This window comes from Populus nigra, chromosome 6, assembly GCF_951802175.1.
Source record: "Populus nigra chromosome 6, ddPopNigr1.1, whole genome shotgun sequence".
NCBI lineage: Eukaryota > Viridiplantae > Streptophyta > Magnoliopsida > Malpighiales > Salicaceae > Populus > Populus nigra.
In genome coordinates, this window is record NC_084857.1 from 18,676,574 (window position 1) to 18,703,112 (window position 26,539).

At 33.7% G+C, this 26,539-nt stretch overlaps 3 protein-coding genes and 1 pseudogene across 3 annotated transcripts; 3 read left to right on the top strand and 1 right to left on the bottom strand.

Moving 5' to 3' along the window:
• Positions 1-3,335: 3,335 nt before the first annotated feature.
• LOC133695725 (BI1-like protein) lies at positions 3,336-4,939 on the top strand. Its single transcript, XM_062117658.1, has 4 exons — positions 3,336-3,742; positions 4,029-4,142; positions 4,260-4,417; positions 4,539-4,939. The coding sequence occupies exons 1-4, from the start codon at positions 3,475-3,477 to the stop codon at positions 4,743-4,745; spliced, it is 747 nt and encodes a 248-aa protein (XP_061973642.1). The 5' UTR covers positions 3,336-3,474; the 3' UTR covers positions 4,746-4,939.
• A 3,685-nt stretch (positions 4,940-8,624) lies between these two features.
• On the top strand, positions 8,625-10,323 carry LOC133697849 (uncharacterized). The gene has a single exon (XM_062120658.1). The coding sequence runs from the start codon at positions 8,727-8,729 to the stop codon at positions 10,158-10,160; it is 1,434 nt and encodes a 477-aa protein (XP_061976642.1). The 5' UTR covers positions 8,625-8,726; the 3' UTR covers positions 10,161-10,323.
• Positions 10,324-14,019: 3,696 nt separating this feature from the next.
• Positions 14,020-14,903, top strand: LOC133697793 (uncharacterized; annotated as a pseudogene).
• A 78-nt stretch (positions 14,904-14,981) lies between these two features.
• On the bottom strand, positions 14,982-26,462 carry LOC133697792 (uncharacterized). Its single transcript, XM_062120567.1, has 11 exons — positions 26,065-26,462; positions 25,612-25,776; positions 25,393-25,511; positions 24,578-24,652; positions 18,528-18,621; positions 18,362-18,421; positions 17,951-18,016; positions 17,771-17,869; positions 16,930-16,974; positions 15,645-15,747; positions 14,982-15,515 (listed from the first exon to the last, which is right to left on the bottom strand). The coding sequence occupies exons 1-11, from the start codon at positions 26,185-26,187 to the stop codon at positions 15,427-15,429; spliced, it is 1,038 nt and encodes a 345-aa protein (XP_061976551.1). The 5' UTR covers positions 26,188-26,462; the 3' UTR covers positions 14,982-15,426.
• Between the last annotated feature and the right edge of the window lie 77 nt (positions 26,463-26,539).

Consider the following 26,539-nt stretch of genomic DNA (forward strand, 5'->3'; position numbering starts at 1 on the left):
TATATATATATATATATATATATATATATATATATATATATATATATATATATATAAATGCTCTTTTGACCGACTTATCACACAAACCAGGTGCCGTGAAATTCATACATGGTAATAATAGATGCTAATAAAATACTTTAATATTAGAAGGGAAGGATACAATTCCATGGAGGCGGAAACTCTCTGAAACACAAATGGACATGAAACTATCCCTCATAAACCACCAGACTTGGATGGTGGTGGGTGGTGCTAGCTCATTTCACATCAGCGGGACATTTTTTCAGGGACATATCTCGTTTAGAGATAAGGTGTTGAGGACGAACCTGCCTCCACGAATTTCAACAATTTTGTTTTACTGATTTTTTTCTTGTTTTTGCCGAACAAAGCCCCTTTTTTTAATTTAACTGCTGATTTTTTTTTCCCTCACCTTTTCTACCCTTCTAAATTTAATATTTAGAATTATAATCTACTAAGAAATTTTTTTATATTAAATAAACTGATTTTTATTATTAAAAAACAATAAAAAATACTTTTTTAAAAAAATACATTTAAATATTTTGATTCCCAAATGACCAAGTCTCTCAAAAATAAAAATTAAATTTGCATAAATAATAAAAAGGGATACATGGCATTTTAGCATCTTTAAAAAAATCAAAATTCAAGAAAAATAGTTTTGTAGATATCTTGGCATGCATTTTAGATTAATAACAAGTTTATAAAATCTATAAGAATTTTCCCTAAATTTCAAAAAAAAAAATTAATATACGAAATAATAAACTTATACGTAAGACGTATTTTTAATATTGAATAAAAAGATAATTTCTTTTATTTTTATGTTTTGACTTTAAAATGATTAGGTTTTATCCTTGAAGCCATGGTCCACTCTACTAGGGTGGATTAACTTTAACCATTAGACATACCAAATAATTAGAAAACACAACAGTCTCTTAGTTTATATTAGACAAATAAATAATATAGCTTACTTTAGACAAGGTGTACTAAGGGTGATATGACTTTCCTATATACAATCAATTTTCTTATCCAGATCCTGAGATTAATTAGGATTCTTATTAACTAAAATAATAGGTGACAACTTCATTCTTTTTTTACTTATAAAAAACAAGAATTATTTGTTCTTTCCACCCATCACTACAAAGATCCCAATCTAGAAGGCAAATTGTCGTGACATCGCACCCATGTGACACAAATAATAGTAGCAATAATAATAATAATAATAATTGTGAAAATTATAACATTACTAATAGGACTGCTATTGTTATTACTAATAATGATAATGTTAACAATGATTGTGGAGACAATTAAAATAACAACAATAATAATAACAATAACAATAATAATGATTTTGATCCTCACTCTTTGAATTACTATTTTTTAAAATTCTTTTATATAATTGAAATTCTAATTTATTTTTAATTTCATAATTTTTATCAAGTTATTCTAGTCACATAATTTGAATCACGAGTTTGGCAAGATATCTCATGTTGGCGTAGCCTTAGCTAGCATTGTTACGTATTTGTCATAACTAGTTTTTCATATCATTTTTTTAATCATATTTAAACATCTAAATATTATTTTTTTTATAAAAAAAAATAATAACAACCTAATCCCATGACGAAGCGCAGACACCAAGGCTGGATAATGCATAAATTGGTTAAAAGATATAATAAAATGTTGGTCTCTTTCCTTGGTTGCAAGTGATGAACTAATTTGGATGCACAATTTGTTCTCACCATGGAGTCAGTTGGATGATTCTGATTGGATCTTTTTATCTTGCTCTTATTGTTAAAAAACTAAGCTTTTTATTAGGAATAATTGGATCTTTTTACATAGTTATAGATTATTGAAACAATAAAAATATTTAACACCTTTATAATTAATATCCAATTCTACATTTTAAAAGTATAGAAAATAATTAATTTAAATAAAAAAACAAAATACTTAAAAAAAACATAATCACATCACTAAGACAAATAACCTTTAAAAACAACAAATTAATTATATAATAAAATATCAAAGAGGCCACTGACCGCATTTGAATCAACTTGATACTTGATTGAGAATGTAATAAAAATTGTGTATTAAAATATTTTTTAATTAAAATAATATATATTTTTTATTTTAAAAAAACAACCAGTGAATTATATAACTAAATATCAAAAATATCATTAACCACATTTGAATTAAGTTAATACTTATTTGAAAGTATAATAAAAATTACTATTAAAAGTTTTTTTAATTAAAAATATATTAAAATAATATTTTTTATTTTTTAAAATTTATTTTTAATATCAATCCATTAAAACAATTTAAAAATATTAAAAAAATATATTAAAAAAATAACAAAACTATCAGTCTCTCCGCAACGCGACTTCAAAAAACAACCAAGTTGGACTTGTTGGTAACAACTTATATTCCAAAGAAACATCTAGAGTCACAGCCCTAAACAGTATCGCTCAAGATTGTCAATTCCGTTTCTGTAGGTGTTTTGTTTTTTCAATTGGAACGAAATGTTTCAGTTTCGGAGTGTTTCGGCGTACCGTTTCGGGGTTATATTGTTCATATATATATATATATATATTCAACAAACATAATTCAAATTTAAGATAAATTAATTATAAATTATGCAATACAAACACAATGCCAAACAAATATAATTTCAAAATTTAAAATATTTCTAAATAGTCAAGATTAAATAGATCTTTAACTTAAAGTAATTCAACTTAAACAAAATATCAAAATATTATGAAAGTAAAATGTTTTAACACAAATATTTTAAATATAAAGTTAGATCAATGTTATTAAGGCTAATGAAATCTAAAGCATCCCTTGTTTTGCTCAAATTCCTACAAAGTATAAACATGAAAAAAACAACATGAATATAAACCATATATATTAGTGATAAATCTAATTTTAAAAAATTAATATCATTGTTAATGAAAATAGTAATAATAATTTTCAATGTTATTATTAATATCATTGTTATAGAAAATAGTAATAAAAAAGAGCTTTTTATAATTGGGTGGTTTAATTAATTAAATTAAATAAGGTTCAATTTGATTCAATGGCTTTTCAAGAGCGGAACGGAACATGTGGAATAGAACCGGAACGTTTCGGGCGGAATTTAGCCGAAAAATCCGGAACGGACCGAGATTTAAAATGAGATGAAATTTATTTCGTTTTGTTTCGTTTTTTGAATTGATATGAAATATTTCAGCTATTCCGAGTATAACGGAACGAAATTGACAACCTATCGCTAACGTTGTCTTCCATCCATTTCCACATTTCCTGTTATCCCATTCGCCCGTCACACTTCTCAAACCTGATAACCCGTCATTTTAGAAAACAACCACCGTCTCTCAATAAAATAAAAAGGAAAAGTCATCTCCCTCCTTGCCTCCGTCCCTCCTCGTTAAGTAAAGGAAAACAAGAGAGAAGGGAGAAGAATCAGCAGAGATGTACGGATACGCAAGCGTTAGCAACAAGGATGGGGCAAAGGAGATTGATTTGGAGGCAGGAAATAGAGAGAGTTTGTACCCGGGTTTGAGTCTTGGAGAGAACCAATTACGATGGGGTTTGATTCGCAAAGTTTATGGAATCTTGGCTGCTCAGCTTGTCCTCACCACCATCGTCTCTGCTGTTACGATTCTCTATACTCCTATGACTGATCTCCTCAAGGGAAGTTTCGGGTTCGTTTTGTTTCTATCAATTGTCCCCTTTATTTGTAAGTACTCCATATTCAAGATCTCTCCTTTCTTTCTTGATTTGTTTGTGGTTTTATGTTGTTTAAATCTCATGTTTTAGGATGTCTTTTTGGGTTAAAGATTGAAACTTGATTGTGAATTTGTAATTTAAAATATATATATTTTTTATAAATTTCTCGTGACATGGAGAGTTTAAATAGAAAAAAAAAGTTTCTTGAAACTCAAGTGGATTCACTTGCAAGAGGATTGTGAATTTGCTTGTTTCTTGAAATTTTGTTCTTTTAATGAGGGTAATTTTTCTTGCAGTGTTGTGGCCCTTGCATGTGTATCACCAGAAACACCCTGTGAATCTAATTATTCTTGGCCTCTTCACCGTTTCGCTAAGCCTCTTGGTTGGAGCAAGCTGCGCTAATATAGAAGGTCGGTATCTTTTTCTTATCCTGTTTGGACATTTAATAGTTCGTTGATTGTTGGCGACTTCATGTGCAGCTTTTATAATTATGATTTGATTATTGTCTTGCATTCAAATATTTTCAGGTAAAATTGTGCTTGAGGCATTAATTCTGACCTCCGCTGTGGTTTGCTCTCTAACTGCGTACACTTTCTGGGCTGCAAAGAAGGGCAAGGACTTTAGCTTCCTGGGACCAATTCTCTTCACTTCCCTCATTATCCTCATCCTGACTAGTTTTATCCAGGTCAGATGCCGCATTTTCTTCAAGTCACCCTCCCATGGATATGTTATCTGAGCAACACGGAGCTATTATGTGTTCACCCAGTATATTTGTCTGATATTATGGATGTTCTGGTATTATGCAGGTGTTCTTCCCACTTGGCTCAACGTCTACTGCAGTTTATGGTGGAATTAGCGCTTTGATCTTCTGTGGATACATTGTTTATGACACTGACCACCTGATCAAGCGCTTCTCATATGATGAGTATATTTTGGCCTCTGTTGCTCTCTATTTGGACGTTCTGAACCTGTTTCTTTCCATTCTGCGGGTGCTGAGTCAGAGAAACAGTTAGTTGTACAGCATACTCTCTTCAGCCAGGGTTAGCATGCAATTATATATTTGATAATAACTGATATTCATTGTGAAATTGTGGATGTTATATGTTATTAATGTACTCTGCTAGTGCCTAAGTGGGCGGTTGCTCTTTGCAGAGTCCTTGGTGTTCTATTTTCCTAATCAACTGTGGTAAAAATATGGTTTCTTCCATGTGAATTGTTTTCCACTCTATGGTTTCTTCTACTTGGGTGGATTGCCTTTCTCAGGACTTCTTTTGCACGCTAAATCGAGGTACAGCGTGAATTCTAGGTTGTTTTGGAGTGAAAAACTTTCAGTTGCTGCCAGAAACTTGTCTGTAGGAAATTTGGATGTCTCATCAAGCTAATCAGCTCGTCTTGCATAAATTGACAGAATAGCTAACATGAGCTGGGAGGATTTTTGTTCAATCCTCAAACAAATCTTTGTTCTAACCAATATAGTACATTAAAAATCTACACAGCAGGAGGAAAGGATGCTAGGGCAGTACACTAGTATAGGAATGTTTTTTTTTTTTTTATTAACGTTGGTGTCCGGGTTAGCTTGCGCGCACCTCAACTAATCCCACGGGCTCTGAAGTTAATGATCATGTAAGCCTCTAATTACTATCATATTAGCAACTACAAGGTTCGAACTTGAAATCACAGGCGGAGCAAATCTTAGTCCCAAGCTCCTATCACTGGGTTACTTACTAAATAGTTAGATATGTTTTAACCAAAACCAAGATACAAAATATTAACATCCATTGACATTATGATGGTGTTTTAACATTAATAAATAAAGTTATCATATTCATTTACACAACCAGAAGATGTTCTAATGCATGCATTAAGTATGTTTATAAAAGTAAAGAAAACATGTATATACAAAAAGTATCATATGCTATTTTCATGGAATTTATATGTATTGCAAATAAAAGCATTTAAAGCACATTTTATTCACTCAATACCATTGGCGTTATTTAACTCTTCTATTTTAAGGCTAAACCATTCACATCACTCTAACATTTACCTTATGCCGACTATGATATGCCTTGTTATCATTAGCATTAGCCAACTTGACAAGTGGACTAATCCATGTCTATTAAAAGAGTAACATTGTCTATATAAATCTTTTTATTCTTTTTAAAAATAACTTGACTTGCAATGTTGCAATGTTATGCAGGTCAATGAACTATGTTCTACTATATCAAAATATAAGGTATAGGTGGTGGTGATAATTTCTTTTATAACAATCAAGTTATATCCAATTAAAATAGATATCACATCATTAGCTTATATCAACATCTTTAAAAAAAAACAATTGTATTCATCGTTCTTTTTTTTCTTCTTCAGAACTCCTAATTTCTTAAAAAAATCATAGCCCACCATGATCTCCCAACGCCACCGATCATTTTCATCCAAAATACCAAAAAAATACAGTTTAAGCCCTCATCTCTTTGTCAACCAAACCCTCAATAGCCCTATTCCAAACCAGACTTATTATTGAGATGATATAATGAATTGATCATCTTAAAAAACTGTATATTATTTATTTATTTATTTATTTTCTCGTTGTCAGAAGAGCATCACTAATAACTGTGGAAACATTAAGAAATATCAATAAAAATAAAAGATTCTTAATGATGCTTAAACTAAAATATATATGCATTATAACCTACGATATTCAAAGTGTCACATGCTGCCTCCGCTCTATTCAGGGTGAGACTGTGCTGAACTTGTGTACAAAACATGATTACATATAAATTAATAAAGCATGCACATGCACCCATCTTCTTTCGTGGAATTTATATGTATTGCCAATAAGAGCATTTAAGCACATTTTATTCACTCGGTACCTTTAGCGTCATTTAACTCTTTTATTTTAAGGCTAAGATATCAACTCTTGATATCTTACCATTGACATCACTTAACCATTTACCTTATGGTGACAATGATATGCCTCGTTATCATTAGTCAACTTTACAAGTGGTTTGTGAATTGAGATTTTTAATCCATTCCATAAAAAACCTTTACAAGTGGTTTGTGAATTAAGATTCCTAATTCATTCCCAAACTAATCCACTATTAAAGGATAAATCTGAAAAAAATCAATTTAAAAAAAACAAACTTGAGTTAACTTAGTTAACCCTTCAAACCTACAACTTAAGTCATGAAATCGGGATAACTCCATAAAAAATAAAGTTAAAAAAGATTATGAAGCTCAATCCTAAACGAACCTAATGTTAGATGATGAAATTGATAACAAAATTAATTATAAGAAAGGACCTAAAAAAAACTAAAGTCAACCCGAACTAACCTTCCAAACCCATGACCCGGATCATAAGGCCAAAATTACCATATAGAAGGCAAACAAAAAAATATCACGAAACTCAATTCTCAATTAACCCAATGATAGGTGTTGAAATTGAAAAAAGAAATCATTTTAAAAAAGGATCCAAAACAAAACAAATAAAAATCAAAAGAATGATGACTAAATTTGATATAAAAACAAAATAACAGGACCCCTTGCTATTTTGGAAAGAATGGGTGTGGAAACCGAGAAGAGGAGAGAAAACAAGAAAAATAAGTCCCCACGCGCCTCAACTAACAAAATACACCGCACCACTGGGATGACCTCACTGAGATGCTTCCAAAGCCACCAAGGATAGTGATGTTACGACATCGAAGAATTTCACACATGCTACCAGATGTAACAACTTCCTTCAGATGTTGGCGCGTGCAATGCACACACTAGCCTTTTTCCCATTGCCCGTTTACCCCTGTCCATGTAATTGTTATTAGTTTCAAATTTGGTCCCTCGAGCCTTAATTATTTTAGATTAATAAAAACAAACTTCATTTCTAGACAACCAGAAAACATTGTTAAAGTGTAATCTTATGCAAGTTTTAAATAACTTCAATCTAAGCAAAAAGATTTTCTACTTCACGACTGAATTGTAAACATGTTTTATTTTAGAATAACAGATAACCTGAAAATAACTTATAATCAAGGTTGTTAATTCCGTTCCATTTCGTCCAGAATGGTCGAAACGTTCCATACCAATTCAAAAAACGGAACAAAACAGAACAAATTTCATCTCATTTTAAATCTCGATTCGTTCCGGATTTTTCGGCTAAATTCCACCTGGAACATTCCAGTTTCATTCCACATGTTCCGTTCCGCTCTTGAAAAGTCATTGAATCAAATTAAACCTTGTTCAATTTAATTAATTAAACCATCCAATTATAAAAAAACTTTTTTTCTTTATTATTTTCAATAACAATGATATTAATAATAATAATATTGAAAATTATTATTACTATTTTCATTAACAATAATATTAATTTTTTAAAATTAGATTTATCACTAATATATATGGTTTATATTCATGTTGTTTTTTTCATGTTTATACTTTGTAGGAATTTGAGCAAAACAAGGGATGCTTTAGATTCCATTAGCCTTGATAACATTGACCTAACCTTATATTTAAAATATTTGTGTTAAAACATTTTACTTTTATAATATTTTGATATTTTGTTTAAGTTGAATTACTTTAAGTTAAAAATCTATTTAATCTTGACTATTTAGAAATATTTTAAATTTTAAAATTATATTTATTTGACATTGTGTTTGTATTACATAATTTATAATTAATTTATCTTAAATTTGAATTATGTTTGTTATATATATATATATATATATAAATAATATATTTCCACAATAACACGTTGAAATATTCTAAAACTAAAATATTTTATTTTAATTAAAAAAATAGAACACTTATCAAAACATAATTGAAAACCTTATTGTAACTATAAAATCCTCGAAAATAACTTATAATTATAACTGTGGTTAAATGGACAAAATGATTGATGCTAGGAAGAAGGGTAAGGTTAGGCAGTCATTTTCAATCGATAAAAAGGAAGTCCAAAACCCAAGTCCTTCTCCTTCTCCTTCTCCTTCTCCTTCCACCATGACTGTATGAAAGAGAAGTCACCGATCCCTCGTCTTTCTCACTACAAAATCAAAACAATTAATCCTTCCCAAATGAATTTCTTCAAATCTGTCTTCGCTGATGACACAACACCACCCGATTCACCCATATCCCATTCCCCTCCTAACAATTCCACCTCCGAAGACCCGAACCCGACAACCCAAAACCAGGTCTGGTCTCTTGGTTCATTAATCCAGACCTTAGCAACCAAGTCTGAATCCGTTATGGAAATCTACAAAAAGGATCTTGAAGAATTCGGATCCGGCTTAAAAAAAGAAACCGCCATTATTCGTGATGTCGCTTCACGCGCCGTCCATGATCTCCCCGCCTCCTTCGAGGCAAGCGCCGCCGTCGCTCAAGAAACCATCGACGGTATTGGATCCACCATGTGGAAATCAACGGCCCAGATCATTTCTCAAGGTAAAGACTCCATTTTAGATGCTGACCATGATCATGATCATGATTTACTCTCATCTAATGCTGATGGTAGTAGAAGTAATTTGAGTAAACAGCAGTCTTTGGATGTGAAATACAGTCGTTTTGATGCTCAAGTGCATGCATTGCAGTCTGATTTGGATACTTATTGTAGCGAACCAGAGGATAAGGTTGATTATGAGAAATGGAAATTAGGGGGTCTTGTAATGGATGATAAAAAGGAGGAGATCGAGCGGTTAATTACTGAGAACGGGGTGATTAGGGATATTTATAATGAGGTTGTGCCGAACAGAGTTGATGATGAGAATTTCTGGAGTAGGTATTTTTATAGGATGCTCAAGTTGAAACAAACCGAGGAGGCGAGGGCTTTGCTTGTTAAACGAGTGATTTCTGGTGATGGAGAGGATTTGAGTTGGGATTTTGATGATGATAAGGAGGAGGGTGATGTGTTTTTGTCGAAAGGTGAATCAAGTAAAGATGCAAAGGTAGAGAAGGAGAATGTTGATGAGGTGATTAATGAGAATGTAGCAGAGAAGGAAAAGGTTTGGGTTGATAGAAGTGAGGATAAGTTGGAGGAGAAGGTGGTGGTGGTGGAGGGAAAGGGCAGTACTGCTGAATTGTGCAAGGATAATGATAAATTGGAGGAGAAGGCTGTGGTGGTGAAGGGAGAGGGGCATGATGGCATTTCATGCAAGGATAGTGATAAGTTGGAGGAGAAGGTGGTGGAGGGAAAGGGGGGTAATGGTGGATCATGTAAGGATAGTGATGTTTCTGCGGTTTCGAGTCAGTTGCTGCCTGAGGAGGATCTTGAGTGGGATGAGATTGAAGATATTGGGAGTAATGATGAGAGCAAAGGGGAAGCTATGGGGAGCGGGAAGAGTGCTGGTACAAGTAAAGTTGACTTGCAGAAGCGGTTGAGCGCTGCAGAGGAAGAGGATGATTTTAGCTGGGATATTGAAGACGAAGATGATGTGCATGTTAAGTGATTTTTCATACGTGCTAATTATTATTCCATTACAGTGCATTGTGAGATATATGTCTTTGTATCGTATCTTCCATTTAGATGTTCAAGTGATTGGATTCATGTTCTTGTCACGGTTCCGTGAGTTTTCATAACTATAAATACCATTCATGAAAATGTGTTTCTTTTTTCTTGTGCAAGAAAATCACATTATTTGCCGGTTCTATCTTCTTTAACCTTTCTTCTGTTGCTATGACCGAATTCTTGATTTACCATCCCGTTTAAAATGGTTCGGGAGCTTTACAGATGCTGTTCTACTAAAGATAAGATGCTGCCACAGTTGTCTATGCATATTGCTGCTGACATCCCTGCAAAAGCCTTTGTGAAGAAGTTGGTCGAGGGAGAGGCGTACTAAAATTGAAAGATGGAGAGTGCTCCTTTTATGTTGAAAAAATAACCTTAAAAGTTCCATCAATTCACGAACATACTGTATTAAGAATAATTGGTCAAGTTTTGATAATACAATTGCAATAAGTAATGAAAATGGGAAAGAAGAGGAAATAAAAGATTTTACTAGGTTGGTGGAAAATTACGAGAAAACCTGGAAACTTGTTAGTAAAGAATTAAAAGTTATAAATTTAGATACTGAATAAGAAAAGAAAGAATTGAAGATTGGTATCCTTATTATGACTTAGGAAAAAGATGACATAATCTCTCTATTTCATGAATATGTGAATGTGTTTGCTTGGACAAATGTAGATATGCCTGATTTAGACATCGACATAGTGATACAAAGAATTCCTTTTATAGAAGGAAGTAAGCTTGTTAAACAGAAAATCATAAAAATATGTTCGGATATACTATTTAAAGTGAAGGTGGAAATACAAAAATAATGGGATGCATGATTCCTGGATGTGGTCCATTATCCTTAATAGGTGACTAATGTAGTTGTAGTTTCTAAAAAGAATGGCAAAATCAAGGTGTATGTGGGTTACAAAGACTTAACAAGACAAGCTTGAATGATGATTTCCCTCTACCCCACGTAGAGATCTTAGTCGACAATGTTGTGAAGAGTGTCACATACTCATTTATGGATGAGTTATAGGGATATAACCAAATTAGAATAGCAGAGGAAGATAAGGAAAAAAACTATCTTTGTCATGTTTTAGGGAACCTTTTACTATAAAGTGATATTATTCGAATTGAGAAATGTTGATGACACAAGTACTGCATTAAAAATAAACTAAGAACATGACACTGTGTCACAGATCAGATTAAATTTTTTTTGAACATGCATTTTTTTATTAGAAAAAAAATTGAAACGGTGTAGAGGTTAACTTGATATAATTTAAACTGTGCAGAGATTAACTTAATGTGACTTGATTGCCTTAATGGGTCTAAAGACAACCTGGACGACCAATAAAAACATAATTTCACTTGCAAAAATTCTAAAAAACATCTTTTAATATGTATATATATTGAAACGACAATATATTGGATCGGCCCAAATCAACACGAGTTAACCTGTTAAATCCATGATCCTGATCATGAGACTATGAAAGCCCCAAATAAAGCAAATAAAAACAAATTATAAAGATTCTCAATCAACATAGTGTTAAAGAATGGAAATGATAAAAATAATTAAAAACAGAAGAAAATGACTTGAGTTAACTTACCAAACTCATGACTCAGGTCATGAGACCGCGATAACCTCATAGAAAGTAAACAAAGAAAATGACTCAAATAAACATAAGTTAACCTGTCAAACCCGCGACCCGGGTCATGAGACTATAATAAACCCATGAAAAGCAAATTGAAACAAATTATGAAGCTCAATTTTGAATAAACTTATTATTAAATGATGAAATTAAAAAAAATAAATAAAAAAATAGGATGCAATAAAATGACTTGAATTTACTTGAGTTAACCCACAAAACATGTAACTTAAGTCATGAAATTGAGATAATCTTATAAAAAACAAAATAAAACAAATCATGAAGTCTAATTACTAATCAACCCAATATTGAAGGATAAAATTAAAAAAATATCAATTAAAAAAAAAACTTGAGTTAACAAGTTTACCTGTTCTTGGAATTTTTTCAGTTACTTATATTTTTTTCAATTTGATACTTTTATATTTAGTTTATTTGGAATTCAACTTGATAATTTGTTTCAATTAATTTGGTATGGATTTTCTTGCAATATTAAAAATAGATTTTGGCATTAAATTGTTGTTCAATTTAGCAAAATCAAATTTAATTTTTATTGATTAAACATAAATAAAACATTGGAGACAAAAATTGACACCAAAACAAGATTGTAGCCTTTCTTTTTTTCTATAGTAGCTAGTACTTGTTTGTAAGTATTTTAGTTCCTAAAATTTTAAAACTTTTCATTTTTAGTCCATGTTTTCTAATGCTTTTATATTTTTATTTAAAACTTCATTTTATTTTATTTATGTTTTAGCCCCTAAAATAGATAGATAAATAGAGAGAGAGAGAGAGAGAGAGAGAGAGAGAGAGAGAGAGAGAGAGAGAGATGTTTAAAATAGGCAAGAAGAGAGAAAGTTATTAGTTGATTATGTTTTAATGACCAAATAAATTATTATTGGTGTCAATGTGTTTCATTTCATAAAAAAAGTTTTATCGAGGTGTATTTTCCCCTCATCTTGCAGGAAAAAACATGTTCGGTTTTATAAATGTTTTTTTAAATCAGGATTAATTTTGAATTTTTGATCAATTAAACATTTTTTAAAGGTTACATATAGGCATTTAGGGTCATGGAGTGTTTATTAAGTGTTTTTAAATTTAAAAAAATATTAAAATTTTAGACTTGATTTTTAACAATGTTCTATTTTGATGATGGTGGCCAGAGTTAAACTAATAGGCAACTTGTCATCATGTTATTATTATTATTATTATTATTATATATATATATATATATATATATATATATATATTCACAATATATTTGAGGTTTTATTTTATTAAATAAATTATTTGGTGGTTTTCATATGAGCATTTCTTTTACCATATAATTAATAAAAAAAATACTTTTAAAAAATAAAGTTATTAAACAAAGTTAGGTTTATAAATTGGGGTATATATCCAGTGGGTTAACTCGAGTTGTCCAGATCGATCTAAGATATCATTGTTTCAATATTTTAAAAATAATAACGGCTGTGTTTTGAATTTTTTTAACAAGGTCATGCAAGTTGTCTTTAAAGTTATTGGGTCAACTGAATCATAAAAAATCAACTCTCACAAGATTTAATTTGAATTCTATATGAGGTAAGATGTGAGATCAAAAGATCCTTATGCTTATCTACTGGGATATGTATAGTGATATTGCCAAAATATTTCTCCCAACAACACATAAGTGTTGTATTATTTTTATATTTTTTAATATATTAACATTAAAATCTTAAAAATATTGTTTTTTTGTTGAAGTTTTCCAAAAGAAATTGAGCTCGATAATGATACAAAAGAGTTTTAATTAAAGAAGTATCTTTTTTATTTTAAATTATTAAGGATTTTTTAGCATGTTTTTTATTTTTATTTGATGAATGACATAAAAAAAAAGTTAGATTTTTTAATTGGAATTTAAAATATTAATAAAAAAATGAAGAATTATACTAGCAAATTAATTTGTTTAAAAATTAAAGGGCTCACCGCATTATAAAATCAAATATCTTAATGCATATTGATTTTTCAAATTTTCATTTTAATTTTTAGTATATATGATCCTGTACATCAAATTTTAAGTTGATCTTTAAAATTTTTGTTTTAATTATAGTAAATTTACACACACACACACACAATAAGCAAATCTAGGAGGGGGACCGAAAGATTAATCATATTATCCTAATAAATAAATAAATAAAACCGTGCAAAAAAGCAAAGTCTTTTCTTCGCTTCACAGAGAACTTCCTTCTCCTCCTCCACAAAATTCCTAATGAATCTCTTCAATTCCGCCTTCGCAGACTCCGATGATCCCACACCCATATACGCGGACCCTGACCCGCCTACCCTAGACCCCACATGGTCGTTTGGCTTTTTAATCAAAACCATAGCAACCAAATCAGAATCCATTATCGGAACCTATAAAAAGAACCTCGAATCCGTTTTAAAGAAAGAAACCGCCGTCATCCGTGATGTCGCTTCACGCGCCGTCCAAGACCTCCCCGCTTCGTTTGAGACCAGCGCCGCCGTCGCTCAAGAGTCCCTCGAGTCTGTCGGCCAAGCCATCGACGATATTGGATCCACCTTCTAGAAATCAACGGCCCGGATCATCTCACACGGTAGTGACTCGGTTTTCTCAGCTGTTGATCATGATCGTGATGGTGATACTGGTAGTTTGATTAAACGGGAGTCTTTGAATGCGAGATACAGTCGTTTCGATGTTCAAGTGCGTGCATTGCAATGTGATTTGGATACTTATTACTGTGAACCCGTGGATGAGGAGGATTATGAGAAATGGAGATCAGAGGTTCCTGTGATTGAAGAGAAAAATGAAGAGATTAATTAGGGAAAATAATTAGGGAAAATGAGGCTGTTAAAGGGATTTATAACGAGGTTGTGCCTGGTAAAGTTGATAATCAAAGTTTTTGGAGGCGGTATTTTTATAGAATGTTCAAGTTAAAGCAAGCAGAGGAAGCGAGGGCTTGGCTTGTTAAACGGGCGATCTCCGGACAAAATCTTGTTTCTGTACTTGCAGCTTGCACAAACCTGCTTCAGTTATTCTAATTAATTATTTCTCTTCTGTTGCAGCGACTGGCTTCTCTCAATCGCACAAGCCTTGGACGGCTCCGGCATGTCTGAAAAACCAAAGGCCAAACAAGAATAGCTAGTGTAATAAAGAGCACTTTGCATTCTCATATTATTGATTATTATATCACAATGCATCAAGAAGTCATCTCCAGTGCTTTCAAAATCACCACCAAGTTCGACATGAACTCTTCAAATTTGAAGGTGGAGGAAGCAAACACCAATGGTAAAAACCAAAGTATTGGGTTTCTTTATAATACAAGCCAGTGTCCTTGATCACTCAAAACCAATACTCTAAACACACTTACTTCTAAGACCAGATGGCATGATGTACTTGAGTACGACTGACATCCGACGCAACAAATATTACAAGCGCATGCAATTCTCAATTGTATTGTTTCCTACTGGTGCTTTGACACCATGACTTCTGCGCAAAAATATCAATTGCAGGAAATCAATCATCACAGAATTAGCATGAACCAGGCACAGGGTAGCAAAGGAAATCCCAGCAATCAGGATAAAGATCTAATGATCCGGATTTGACAGGCGAGATAGTCTATCAATTTCCTTGATGATCAATTCCTTTTCCTCTTCAAACTGTTCATCCTCAGCACCTGAAGAGACGCTCTATGTTATGGATGTCCACAGAAGGAATTTCGAAATTTGAGCAGTGTTTCTTATAAACACAATTTCAAAGAAAATTACATGACCTCTTTGTGAATCTAGTTTGAAAGCATAATTACCTTTTCCAGCTGAGAGATTCTGAAGCAATTCCAACAATTTTCCATGGTTTTTGGCCAAAATCACTTTCACCTCTCGTGGCTTGTTAGGATTAGCAACAAAGACCTGCACGTATAAACAAAGACAGAATTTAACACTTGGAACCATAAAGGACCATTTGTGCCAAAAACATCTTTCATTATCTAAGGCAAATAAAGGATCCGCAGTAGACGTGCATTTAACAAAAAGTTAACTGGTGATGCTGCCCAAGGTGCACCTGAGCCAGTGTAACAAAATTTGGCTGTCAGCAGAGTCCAACAGATTAACCGAAGAGGCTAAAGTGCAACCCCAATCAAATAATTTTGACAGCATCATCACCTCTCAATCAACTGGGAGTTTCACAAGCATAAAGACAAGCAAGGAAAGGTATGAAAAATCTGTACTTGTAAGTAGCAACTTAACTAGGCCAATGTACAGAATATTTTCAACCCATCTGCACAAAAGCTGCCAATGTCATGCTGTCTTCTGTTTATTACTCATGTCTACTCAACAGTCACCTTTATTTTTCCTTTTAAACAATTCAACTGTAATCTTTGATATCTAGGATGCTGCTTCTATGCAAACAAGGCACAACAGAAACAAGAACAGCTGTAGTAACCATCTTGATCAAACATGATTTTGAATGCAGATTGCAAGCAAAAACATTAGATAGATATCCTAAAAGTCTAACACATTGTAGAAGTTGCTTGCATTGTCTAGGACTCTTCTCTTCCAATGGAAATTAAATAGATGATTGCATTTCACACAGACATCAAACAACCATTGAAAGTTTCACAAAAAGTATGTGAACTTAAAGTCTAAAAGGATGTAGTATATACTTGACTGTTTGTATTTATCGTAAGACTAGGCACACCAAAAAGAACAGTATGAAATAACCTTAGATACATGTGTTCGAGGGTAGTGCTGATAAAACACAGCCTAATGCCCCATATCATGTCACCGAAAAACTTAACATGAAAGGAAATTTCTGACAGACGATGCATATCAGACAGCAAGTACAGCTGACTGCCTCCTCTATAACCTGACCAATTTAGTCTTTGGAAGGGGGTAGAAAAATTAGCCAATGTTATGCATATTCGACATTAGCAATTTCCTTGGTTCTAATTGTTTTGGAACAACATGAAGGCCAGGGGATTGAATTACGACAAGTTAGCATGGGGAAATCAGAGTTCTTGCATATGACCAAGCCTAGAGAACAACCAGCTAAAAAAATATATACACTAAAGAATAAGAGAAAGCAAGTAAGACCTTGAAAATGTGGAAAGCAGAGATCTGAATATTTTTGCTCGAGTCCTGCCCAGACAAATGAAAGAAAAAACAGAGAAAGGTCAAATACAATTAAAACTTATGAAAAAGATGGTGTGAAAAATAGATCTAACAAAGAATACCCATCTATAATATTGTAAAGGAAATCCCTTAATAAATCAAAAGTACTCTTACCACTTATCAGACAGACACATAAAAGTGTAAAGCTCTGGTGGCTACAGACCAACGGAAATTCCTTAATAAAACCAAAAAAAAAATCTGGTAACCTAGGCGGCCAAATTAAAAAAAAAAAATGTTTCAGTTCATAGAAACAGAGGCCTTTCTGCATCCACAACCCATCCGTACTGTGAGTAGACAAGCCCTTCTTAACTGTTTCCCTAAGGATAAGCAAAGCAAGACAGTTAAACCATTCACTGGTTCTGAGCTAGATTGGCATCAAATGGTAATTATCACCAATGAAAGAAGCGTTCCAGACTTCCAGTAGACAGAAGCAAGGTGAAATAAAGTGATTCTGAAACTCATATTTCAGTAACATAAAATGAATTTTGTTCTCACTAACAGTAATCAAAACTTCAAAGCTTTGATACCAATGTTGCCTCTTGTTGCCAGGTGTTATAGGTGAGTAATATCATGTCTTTCAGGGCTTTTCTACCATTCAGAGGATTTTTACTTGCTTAGTAGCTTTTAGGTTGATAAAGTGGCATTGCCAATTAAAAGCATATGGTTTCTTCAGACTGCACGGTATATTCAATTAGACATTAAAACCGAACAATATCAAGATTGACATACAAGAATAAAAAGTGGAAAAGAAAAGACTTGATACCTTCAGCAAAGTCATCATGACTTTCAAGTACCGAACTTCTTGAATGTAGCGCTTCATTATATGAGAGCTCGGAGGTTCCAAAAGGAATTCCGAGAGAAGCTATATATCAACACAATACTGTTAACTTATTGATCAAAGCAACAGCAGAATGATATCTGAAAAAGTACGGTCGAAACTAACCTTCAATGATTGCCTTCTTGTCACATAATTAGAAGACGTCAAGAGTTTTTCATATTGATCAAAGAACTGGAACAGTAGAGCTTTAATATTAGCTAGGAGACACTTCTTACTCAAGCAAGATAAAAGTACAGATAATTGTGAAAAGGAGTTGTTATGGTAGTAGATGAGCTGGTCAGTCTAGACAAATTCTAGGAGTTCAGAATCCAGTGAGACTACATGGTTGCTGCAACTTACACATTGTTATATAATTCATTAATCACCACAAAAAAGGTTCTTGTCCAAAGTAGATCCCGTATTTCGATATTCTTTTACCAACATAAGTAGATCAGCAAATTTTAAGCAACATTTTAGCCAAGACTGGTCTGCCTAGATCTGCCTAGAATCATATCAAGAATTGACCAGCAAGTGTACCTCATCATAATGTGCAGTAAGATACTCCGCAACCACAGTGCCATGTTTAGTCAGTAAATCCTGGCAAGCATATCAAAACATATAAGAAGTAGGAATAACTGGAAGCGCAAAATTTGAACAGGGAAAAAAAAAGAAACACAAGACCTTACAACCTTATAACTCTGACCTTGAAAGTGGAGAAAGCATCAGAAGCAACATCAAAGTTAGGCAATTCCACAAATTTGAAGAACAACTCAAAGCTTGCAGACTCTAATATATATCTGAAACATCACTACAAAAATTAACTGTGTGAAAACTTAAAACTTGCTTGTCATAAAGAAATTAGGTGTCAAAATCAGATGTCAAAAACAGCATTAACAGCCATTTTAAACTGAGTGATTGAATTGAAACTGACAGAAATTTCAAGTCTCAGAAAAGCAAAATACTTCAATTATCAATTTCCATTAACCTGGTCCAGCCAGCCTATTTCCTGGACTGATATACATCAAGTGGGGGCCATTCATCTCTATACTAAATTAGTTAATCTATCAAGTATTATGCAGAGCCAAAGCAGTCAACTTTTGGAATTAAATAGCTTTAGCAGCAGAGAGCAAAACTCAAATTGTCATAATCAGCAAAAGATCCCAAGGACCAGGGTAAAGGCAATAGCCAACGAGCACATAAAACAAATCACATTGAAACCCAGGTCACGCATGAGCAGTCCTTATCAGTGGCAGAAATTATGGATCAGAATTACAGAAATTATGGCTGCAATTATGAGATTTATTTTACCATAATTAGTGTATTAAGCTGTATATATGTTCTTACCTATATTAGAATATTAGCAGTTAGTGTATTAGCTGTTTATATTTTCTTGCCTAAATAGATTGTACAACAATTATTTAATAGAAAAGATCCTCATGGTGAAGGACATTCAGCCAATTACTCAAATTTGTTATGGTATCAGAGCAAGGTTCTGTAACCTTCAGATCTATCTTTTGTTATGGGTTGATTAATTTTTTAATCAACAACTTTGTTTTGGCTTACCGTCTTGATTTAAGATTTCTAGTTCTGATTTTTTTGAGAATGTCTACAGAAACTGAGTGTCAAATTTACAGGGAAGAACTATGCGGCATGGGAATTTCAGTTTCGGATGTTTTTGAAAGGGAAGGAGCAGCTTTGGAGGCATATTGATGAGACTTCTCCTGCTACTGCAAATGATGCAGAATTTAGTCAATGGGAGACAAAGGATGCTCGAATTATTACTTGGATTTTAGCATCTATTAAAGGCCATATGGTGAACAATTTACGCTTTTGGTACAGCTAAAGAGATGTGGGATTATCTAAAGCATGTATATCATCAAGATAATACTGCTAGATGCTTTCAACTTGAATTCAAGATCAGTAATTTCAGTCAAGGTAATCCCTCGATTGAGCAATATTATTCTAGTTTTATTAATCTATGGAGTGAATATTCTGGTATTATCTATTCTAAGGTGTCTAAAGAGGTCTTACCCAGTCTTCAAGCGGTTCATGAAGTTAGTAAATGAGATCAGTTTTTTATGAAACTAAGACCAGAATTTGAGATTGCCCGAGCTAGATTGTTGAATAGAGATCCAATTCCTTCTTTGGATGTCTGTCTAGACGAATTATTGCGTGAAGAACAAAGAATGGCTACACAATCTGTAATAGGTGAATCCAAGGAGACATCCGAGGTTGTCAATGTTGCTTATGCTGCTCAAAGGAAGAATCGATACAAAGAAACTATACAGTGCTACAGCTGCAAGGAGTATTGGCATATTGCCCGCAATTGTGGCAAGAAATTCTGCAATTACTGTAAGCGAAATGGACACATTATTAAAGAATGTTCTACACATCTAGAAAATTAGAGAGCACAAGCTTTTCAAGCTGCTGTTACAAACCATCAGATTTCTGGTTCTACTGGTTCTACTTCCACAACCACTAGCATCAACCAGCCCACTGTCACTCTAGAAATGGTACAACAAATAATTTTCACTGCATTCTCTACGCTTGGACTTCAGGGTCAAGGTAATACTGTCTCTTCTTCTTGGATTGTTGATTCTGGAGCATTCAATCATATGACTGGCTCATCTGATTTGTTATGTAATCTCTGGGAATATAGTGGCACACAAAATATTCAGATTGCTAATGGTAGTAATCTTCTGATTGTAGCCATTGGTGATATTGGAATTTCTTTTCCTCGTGTATTTGTTTCTCCTGGGTTGTCTACTAATTTAATTTTTGTTGGACAAATGGTGGATAATAACTGGGATGTGCATCTCTCTTGTAATGGTTGTCTTGAGCAGGATCAAGTATCTGGGAAGGTGATCACGAGGGGGCCTAAAGCAGGAAGATTATTTTTGTTGCAATTTACTATTCCTAGAGCTTTGTCTTTAGCTTCTGTTATTGTTGAAAATAAGGCAGCAGATTGGCATAAACAATTGGGCCATCCAAATAATTTAATGAAGCGTGGTTTTCTTGGTCACAAAGATAAGGGTTCTACTCATAGCTTGTCTTTTGATTGCTCTACTTGCAAACTAGGGAAAAGTAAAACTTTACCTTTCTCTGCTTTTGGCAGTCATGCTAATACATGTTTTGAGATTGTACACTCTAATGTTTGGGGAATTGCTCCTGTTATTTCACATGCACAATATAAATATTTTGTGACCTTCATTGATGATTACAATCGTTTTACTTGGATCTATTTTCTGCGCACCAAAGCTGAGGTTTTCACTACTTTCCAAACCTTTCTAGCTTATATTGAGACACAATTCTCGACCTGCATTAAGGTGTTCTGGTCTGATAATGGTGGAGAACATATATCACATGAATTTCAGGCTCTCCTCCAATAGAAAGGTATCATTTCACAACGATCATGTCCTTATACCCCTCAACAGAATGGGGTGGCTGAACGTAAAAATCATTACTTACTAGATATGGTTTGTACGTTGCTTTTAGAGTCTTCAGTTCCACCTAAATTTTGGGTGAAAGCTTTATCCACTGCAGTGTATTTGATTAATCGTCTGCCTTCTCAACAATTGAATTTTGATTCTCCTTACTATTGTCTTTTTAGCATGCATCCTGACTACCACAATTTACATACATTTGGTTGTATTTGCTTTGTTCACTTGGCTTCTCATGAGCGTCACAAGCTTACAACTCGGTCAGCAGGGTGTGCTTTTATGGGTTATAGCACTGGTCAAAAAGGTTTTTTATGTTATGATGTTGTTACTAATCGTCTATGTATGTCCAGAAATGTGATTTTTTTTAACATGAGTACTATTTTCAGCAACACGTATCTTGTTCCAATGGTGTTCTGCTTCTTACCCTTTGATGATATCTCACCACCAGTTCCGCAGTATCAACCCGGTTTTGTTTATTCGCGAAGATAGCCCCCGACATCACAAATCCTTCCCGACATTGATCCAGTTGCTGCTTCAGTTGCTCTTCGATGATCTTCCCGCATTTGTCATCCTCCTGATCGGTATAGTTTCTCTGTTAATTTAAATGATACTATAGTTCCTACCTCTTATTCTCAGGCAACTAAACATGCATGTTGGAAAAATGCTATACAAGAAGAACTTCACGCTCTTGCAGGGAATCATACTTGGGATATTGTTCCTTGTCCTACTGGTGTCAAGCCCATTGGTTGTAAATGGGTATATTCCATTAAGTTGCGGTCTAATGGCTCTCTTGACAGATATAAAGCGAGATTGGTGGCACTCGGTAACCGTCAGGAGTATGGGGTAGACTACGAGGAAACCTTTGCACTTGTGGCAAAGATGACAACTGTGCGACTTATTATAGCCATTGCTGCTTCTAAGGCCTGGTCATTGCGACAGATGGATGTTCAGAATGCTTTTTTGCATGGAGATCTTCAAGAAGAGATATATATGACTCCACCACCAGGGTTCTTTTCTACAACATCTGCTGATGTTTGTAAGCTAAAACGATCTCTCTATGGTTTGAAACAAGCCCCACATGCTTGGTTTGTTAAGTTCCGCTCCACGCTTATTGGCTTCTCCTTTGTCTAGAGTTAGTATGATTCCTCTTTGTTCCTTTGCAAGACTACTGACGGAATCGTCTTACTCTTGGTATATGTTGATGATATCGTTATTACAGGGACTGTCACTGCATTGATTTTTCAATTTCAAGAACGTCTTTAGTCTTTTTTTCATATGAAGGACTCAGGTCCTCTACAGTATTTTTTAGGTCTTGAGGTGCATTCTACTATTAGTATTTTTCTACATCAGCATAAATACATCCAAGAATTAATTGTTTTGGCTAGTCTTCAAGAAGGTCGTTTAGTTGATGCTCCCTTGGAAGTGAATGTTAAATATCGTCGTGATGAGGGTGATTTTCTATCTGATCCCTCTTTATATAGGCAATTGGTAAGGAGTCTGAACTATCTCACTATCACTCAGCCTGATATTTCCTTTATTGTTCAATAAGTTAGCCAATTTATGCAAGCACCTACACACCTCCATCTGGCCGTTGTTCGTCGCATTGTTCGTTATTTGCATGGCACTTCTGCTCGAGGACTTTTCTTCCCTCAAGATTCTCCTATTCGTTTGGTTGCATAAAGTGATGCTGATTGGGATGGTTATTCTGACACTCGATGTTCCATTACTGGGTGGTATATGTTTCTTGATAACTCTCTTGTTTCTTGGAAAAGCAAGAAGCAAGATCGGGTGTCTAAGTCCTCCACTGAGTCTGAATATCGTGTTATGTCCTCTGCCTGTTCTAAAATTATTTGGCTACAGGGACTCTTAGGTGAGCTTGGATTTCCTCAAGTTGAGCCTACTCCACTTCATGCAAATAATACTAGTGCCATTCAAATTGCTGTTAACCCAGTATTTCATGAGCGTACTGCGCACATTGAAGTAGATTATCATTCTATTCGTGAAGCATATGATGCTCGTGTTATCTCTCTCCCGCATATCTCCACTACTTTCCAGACTGCCGATGTATTCACTAAGGCTCTCTCCAAGCACCGACATCACTTTCTTGTTGATAAATTGATGCTTCTTAATCATATAGCATCAATTTGATGGGGGATATCAGTGGCAGAAATTATGGCTGCAATTATGAAATTTATTTTACCATAATTAGTGTATTAAGCTGTATATATGTTCTTACCTATATTAGAATATTAGCAGTTAGTGTATTAGCTGTTTATATTTTCTTGCCTAAATAGATTGTACAACAACTCTTATTCAATAGAAAGGATCCTCATGGTGAAGGGCATTCAGCCAATTACTCAAATTTGTTAGTCCTTTCTCCATTGATGGAGATGATATCAGAGAAGAATTTTTTTGAAAATATAAAAAATGACAGTAGATCCTTGTGACATCAACTAGAGGCTCAAAATAAAGGAAAGCTCCAAAATGGCATGGATGGTTAAGGTAGAAAGGCTTAAATTGTTTTCAATAGGTAACTGATCTAGATTAAAGAAACTAACAAAAAGAAAAATAGAGTAACCCTACTTGCACAAAAAAGTATAGAAAATAAAACTAAAGTTTTAACCACCCCCGGGTCATCACAAGTACCCAGATAGTTATTTTTTTCCTATTTTCCAGGGAAGCTCTTACATGAACCTTGAACTTTAGAAAAAGGCTTTGGGAAATAAAAATACAATATCAATACAAGAAAACATGAGAGTCTATCAAATAATGCATCAAAAAATTCACAACTTCACAAGCATAAAACTCTACTTGTGTTTCTTCAGAAACCAAAGGATATGCAACTCCTCAAGCTTACAGAAACATTATAGAACTTCTCTCTCCCATGAGAAGGTGATAGTTTCTCATTGTGCATGAGAAACGGTTTCTATGCAGGGAACTGTTCATGAGAACTTAAACCCTTGTTGCCTCACACTTATAGGTCACATGAATGCTATGAAAAGCCCATCTGAAGTCTCACTTCAAGAAAGGTCTCCTATGAGTGTGATTGTAATCTAATGGAGTCAGAGGTCATCATGATAATGGACTGATGATCATAACTACAAACACATGAGAGTGTCAAAGCATTACATATAAGCCAAAAACAAGCACACAAGGGCCACTATTTCCATTTTTAATAACTCCTTTTGTACACTGAAAAAAAAAACAGTAGAGCTTCTTTCACTGATATCATCATTGTCTAAAAAACAATATAAGAGCTTTAGCTATAAAATATAGGCCATGAAAGAAATAAAAAAGAGCTTGAATGTCTTACTTTGCAAGCGTCGGAAACTTTATGCATTCCCTTAGCATAAGCCCACAATTCAAGGCAATTTCCTTGTTATCATAGCTGTTCAAGGAGGAAAACATTAAATCTCATACCAAATCACCCTACTGAAATTTGGTATTCACAGTGACTCCACATGAAAAGGGAATGCAGAAAACAAAAGAAGAAAAATTAATGTATTTTTGCAGCTGTCATTTCCAGATTAAGAAAAAATAAGAACCCTACTAGGGGTCAAATTTTGGTTTTCCATCCTCTGATTGCGACTCCTAGAAACCCTGCTAGTGTCTCTCTCACATTTTCTACAATTTCCAACAACTCGAAACCCTTGTTCCAACCATCAAATAATGAGCATGATTTATGTTTTCTGACAGAGAAAATAATCATAAAACAAACAACTCAAGGCACAAAAATAACACACACCTCTTATGGTTCTTTAGGCATGCCAATTTTGACACGTCGCTGACTGTGGTAGCATTCTCTTACGACACCCTTGCAACAAAATTTTAGAAGGACATTTGACACAGTTATTCTCTTCTTTCTTTCTTTCTTTTTGAATAATACCATTTAGAATTACATTTTGTAATACATACAAAACTACAGTTCTTTTAGATGAAAGAACCCAGTTTCCTTCTTAAGCAGAAAATGAATTCACATGGCAGTACTCAAGAAGGCTACAAAGAGATTAGAAACCCATGCAATAAAGAGATAATCACAATAAATCAAAGACCTATAACTCAAAAGTACACAAGACACACCAATATCATTTCTTAATCCAAGCATAAAAACAAGAATTATATACTTACCATACAACAAGAAAGTCTAGAAATTCAAAATGGTTCTCTATGTATTCTACAGAGCAGTATCTTGAGTCAACCTTTTGCTTCAACAATATAGACCAACAATGGACTAAATCCTTTCTTGCCTACATTTCAAAAAACAAAAAAAAGTCATAATCTGCGCAACGAAAAATACTGAATACATGCACGAGTGAATGATAGGAATGGGGTAGCAGCAGCACTTACTTCCCATCCCAAATTAGGTAACTTGTGAATCATAAGAGCAAGAACATCCTCTTTGCAAACTTCAAGTGCTAATTGGGAAACTTGATCCGTATTCGGTTCAACCTCCCCATCTCCACACAGCATACATCTCAACGACACAAAATTCTTCTCTACTTCTTCCAATGCCTGTTATAACTTGCAAAGTATCAATCAATCAATTATATAACAATCCTTCCAGTATCACTGAAAGGCAATTCATGAACCAATTGCATTTCAATAGCATCATAACAAATAGTTACTTAATCACATCAATATATACTGACCAGCAACAGATTTTATATGCACATTTCTCATAATTACATCAATAAAAGAGTAATTTAGATGTAAATTAATATGCGATTCATCATACATGAATCAAATACCAAGCAAAATAAAATTAAAAATAAATAAAAAATGAGAGGGAGAGAGAGAAACCTTCTCAAGGGCTTTAACTTCAACAACGGTTTTGGTATCAAGAGCCACGAGGCTATCTTTCATTGCTTTCACCACTTCCTGTGGTGTTTTTGGCCGTGACGCTTTGAAGAATGAAAACGACATCTCGTCGACCGAGCGATAAGAAAAGCAAAAACTATTCTTTATCACTCACGCTTCGTTCCTCTGATAAATTTCTGCATCTGTCTGCCTGTGTTTCCTTCAACAGTGAGAGATGGATTTGGGTTTAAAAATTTGGCAGCAGAAATTAAAGAAAGAGAGAGAGAATCAGGGAATGCAGTAGTAGAATTGAAAGAATGTTAACCGGAGGACAGCTTCGATGTTACGTTTTCTTACAATATTTTACCTAATCTGCTTGAAAGGGTTCTTTCTTTCCAAGTGTATCAACATTTTCGATTTTTATAATTAGGTGTGTCAACTTTTAATTATATTTTTCATCGATTAATAACAATGGTTC

What these genes read in the sequence shown, in the direction of transcription:
- LOC133695725 (XM_062117658.1), top strand. Translation starts at nt 3,475, where the DNA reads ATGTACGGATACGCAAGCGTTAGCAACAAGGATGGGGCAAAGGAGATT. An exon ending in ATCAATTGTCCCCTTTATTT is followed by an intron (nt 3,743 to 4,028) that starts GTAAGTACTCCA and finishes TTTTTCTTGCAG; the next exon opens with TGTTGTGGCCCTTGCATGTG. An exon ending in TCCTGACTAGTTTTATCCAG is followed by an intron (nt 4,418 to 4,538) that starts GTCAGATGCCGC and finishes GGTATTATGCAG; the next exon opens with GTGTTCTTCCCACTTGGCTC.
- LOC133697849 (XM_062120658.1), top strand. Translation starts at nt 8,727, where the DNA reads ATGAAAGAGAAGTCACCGATCCCTCGTCTTTCTCACTACAAAATCAAA.
- LOC133697792 (XM_062120567.1), bottom strand. Translation starts at nt 26,187, where the DNA reads ATGTCGTTTTCATTCTTCAAAGCGTCACGGCCAAAAACACCACAGGAA. An exon ending in AAGTTTCCGACGCTTGCAAA is followed by an intron (nt 18,622 to 24,577) that starts GTAAGACATTCA and finishes GTGATGTTTCAG; the next exon opens with ATATATATTAGAGTCTGCAA. An exon ending in CAAGAAGGCAATCATTGAAG is followed by an intron (nt 17,870 to 17,950) that starts GTTAGTTTCGAC and finishes GTTGATATATAG; the next exon opens with CTTCTCTCGGAATTCCTTTT.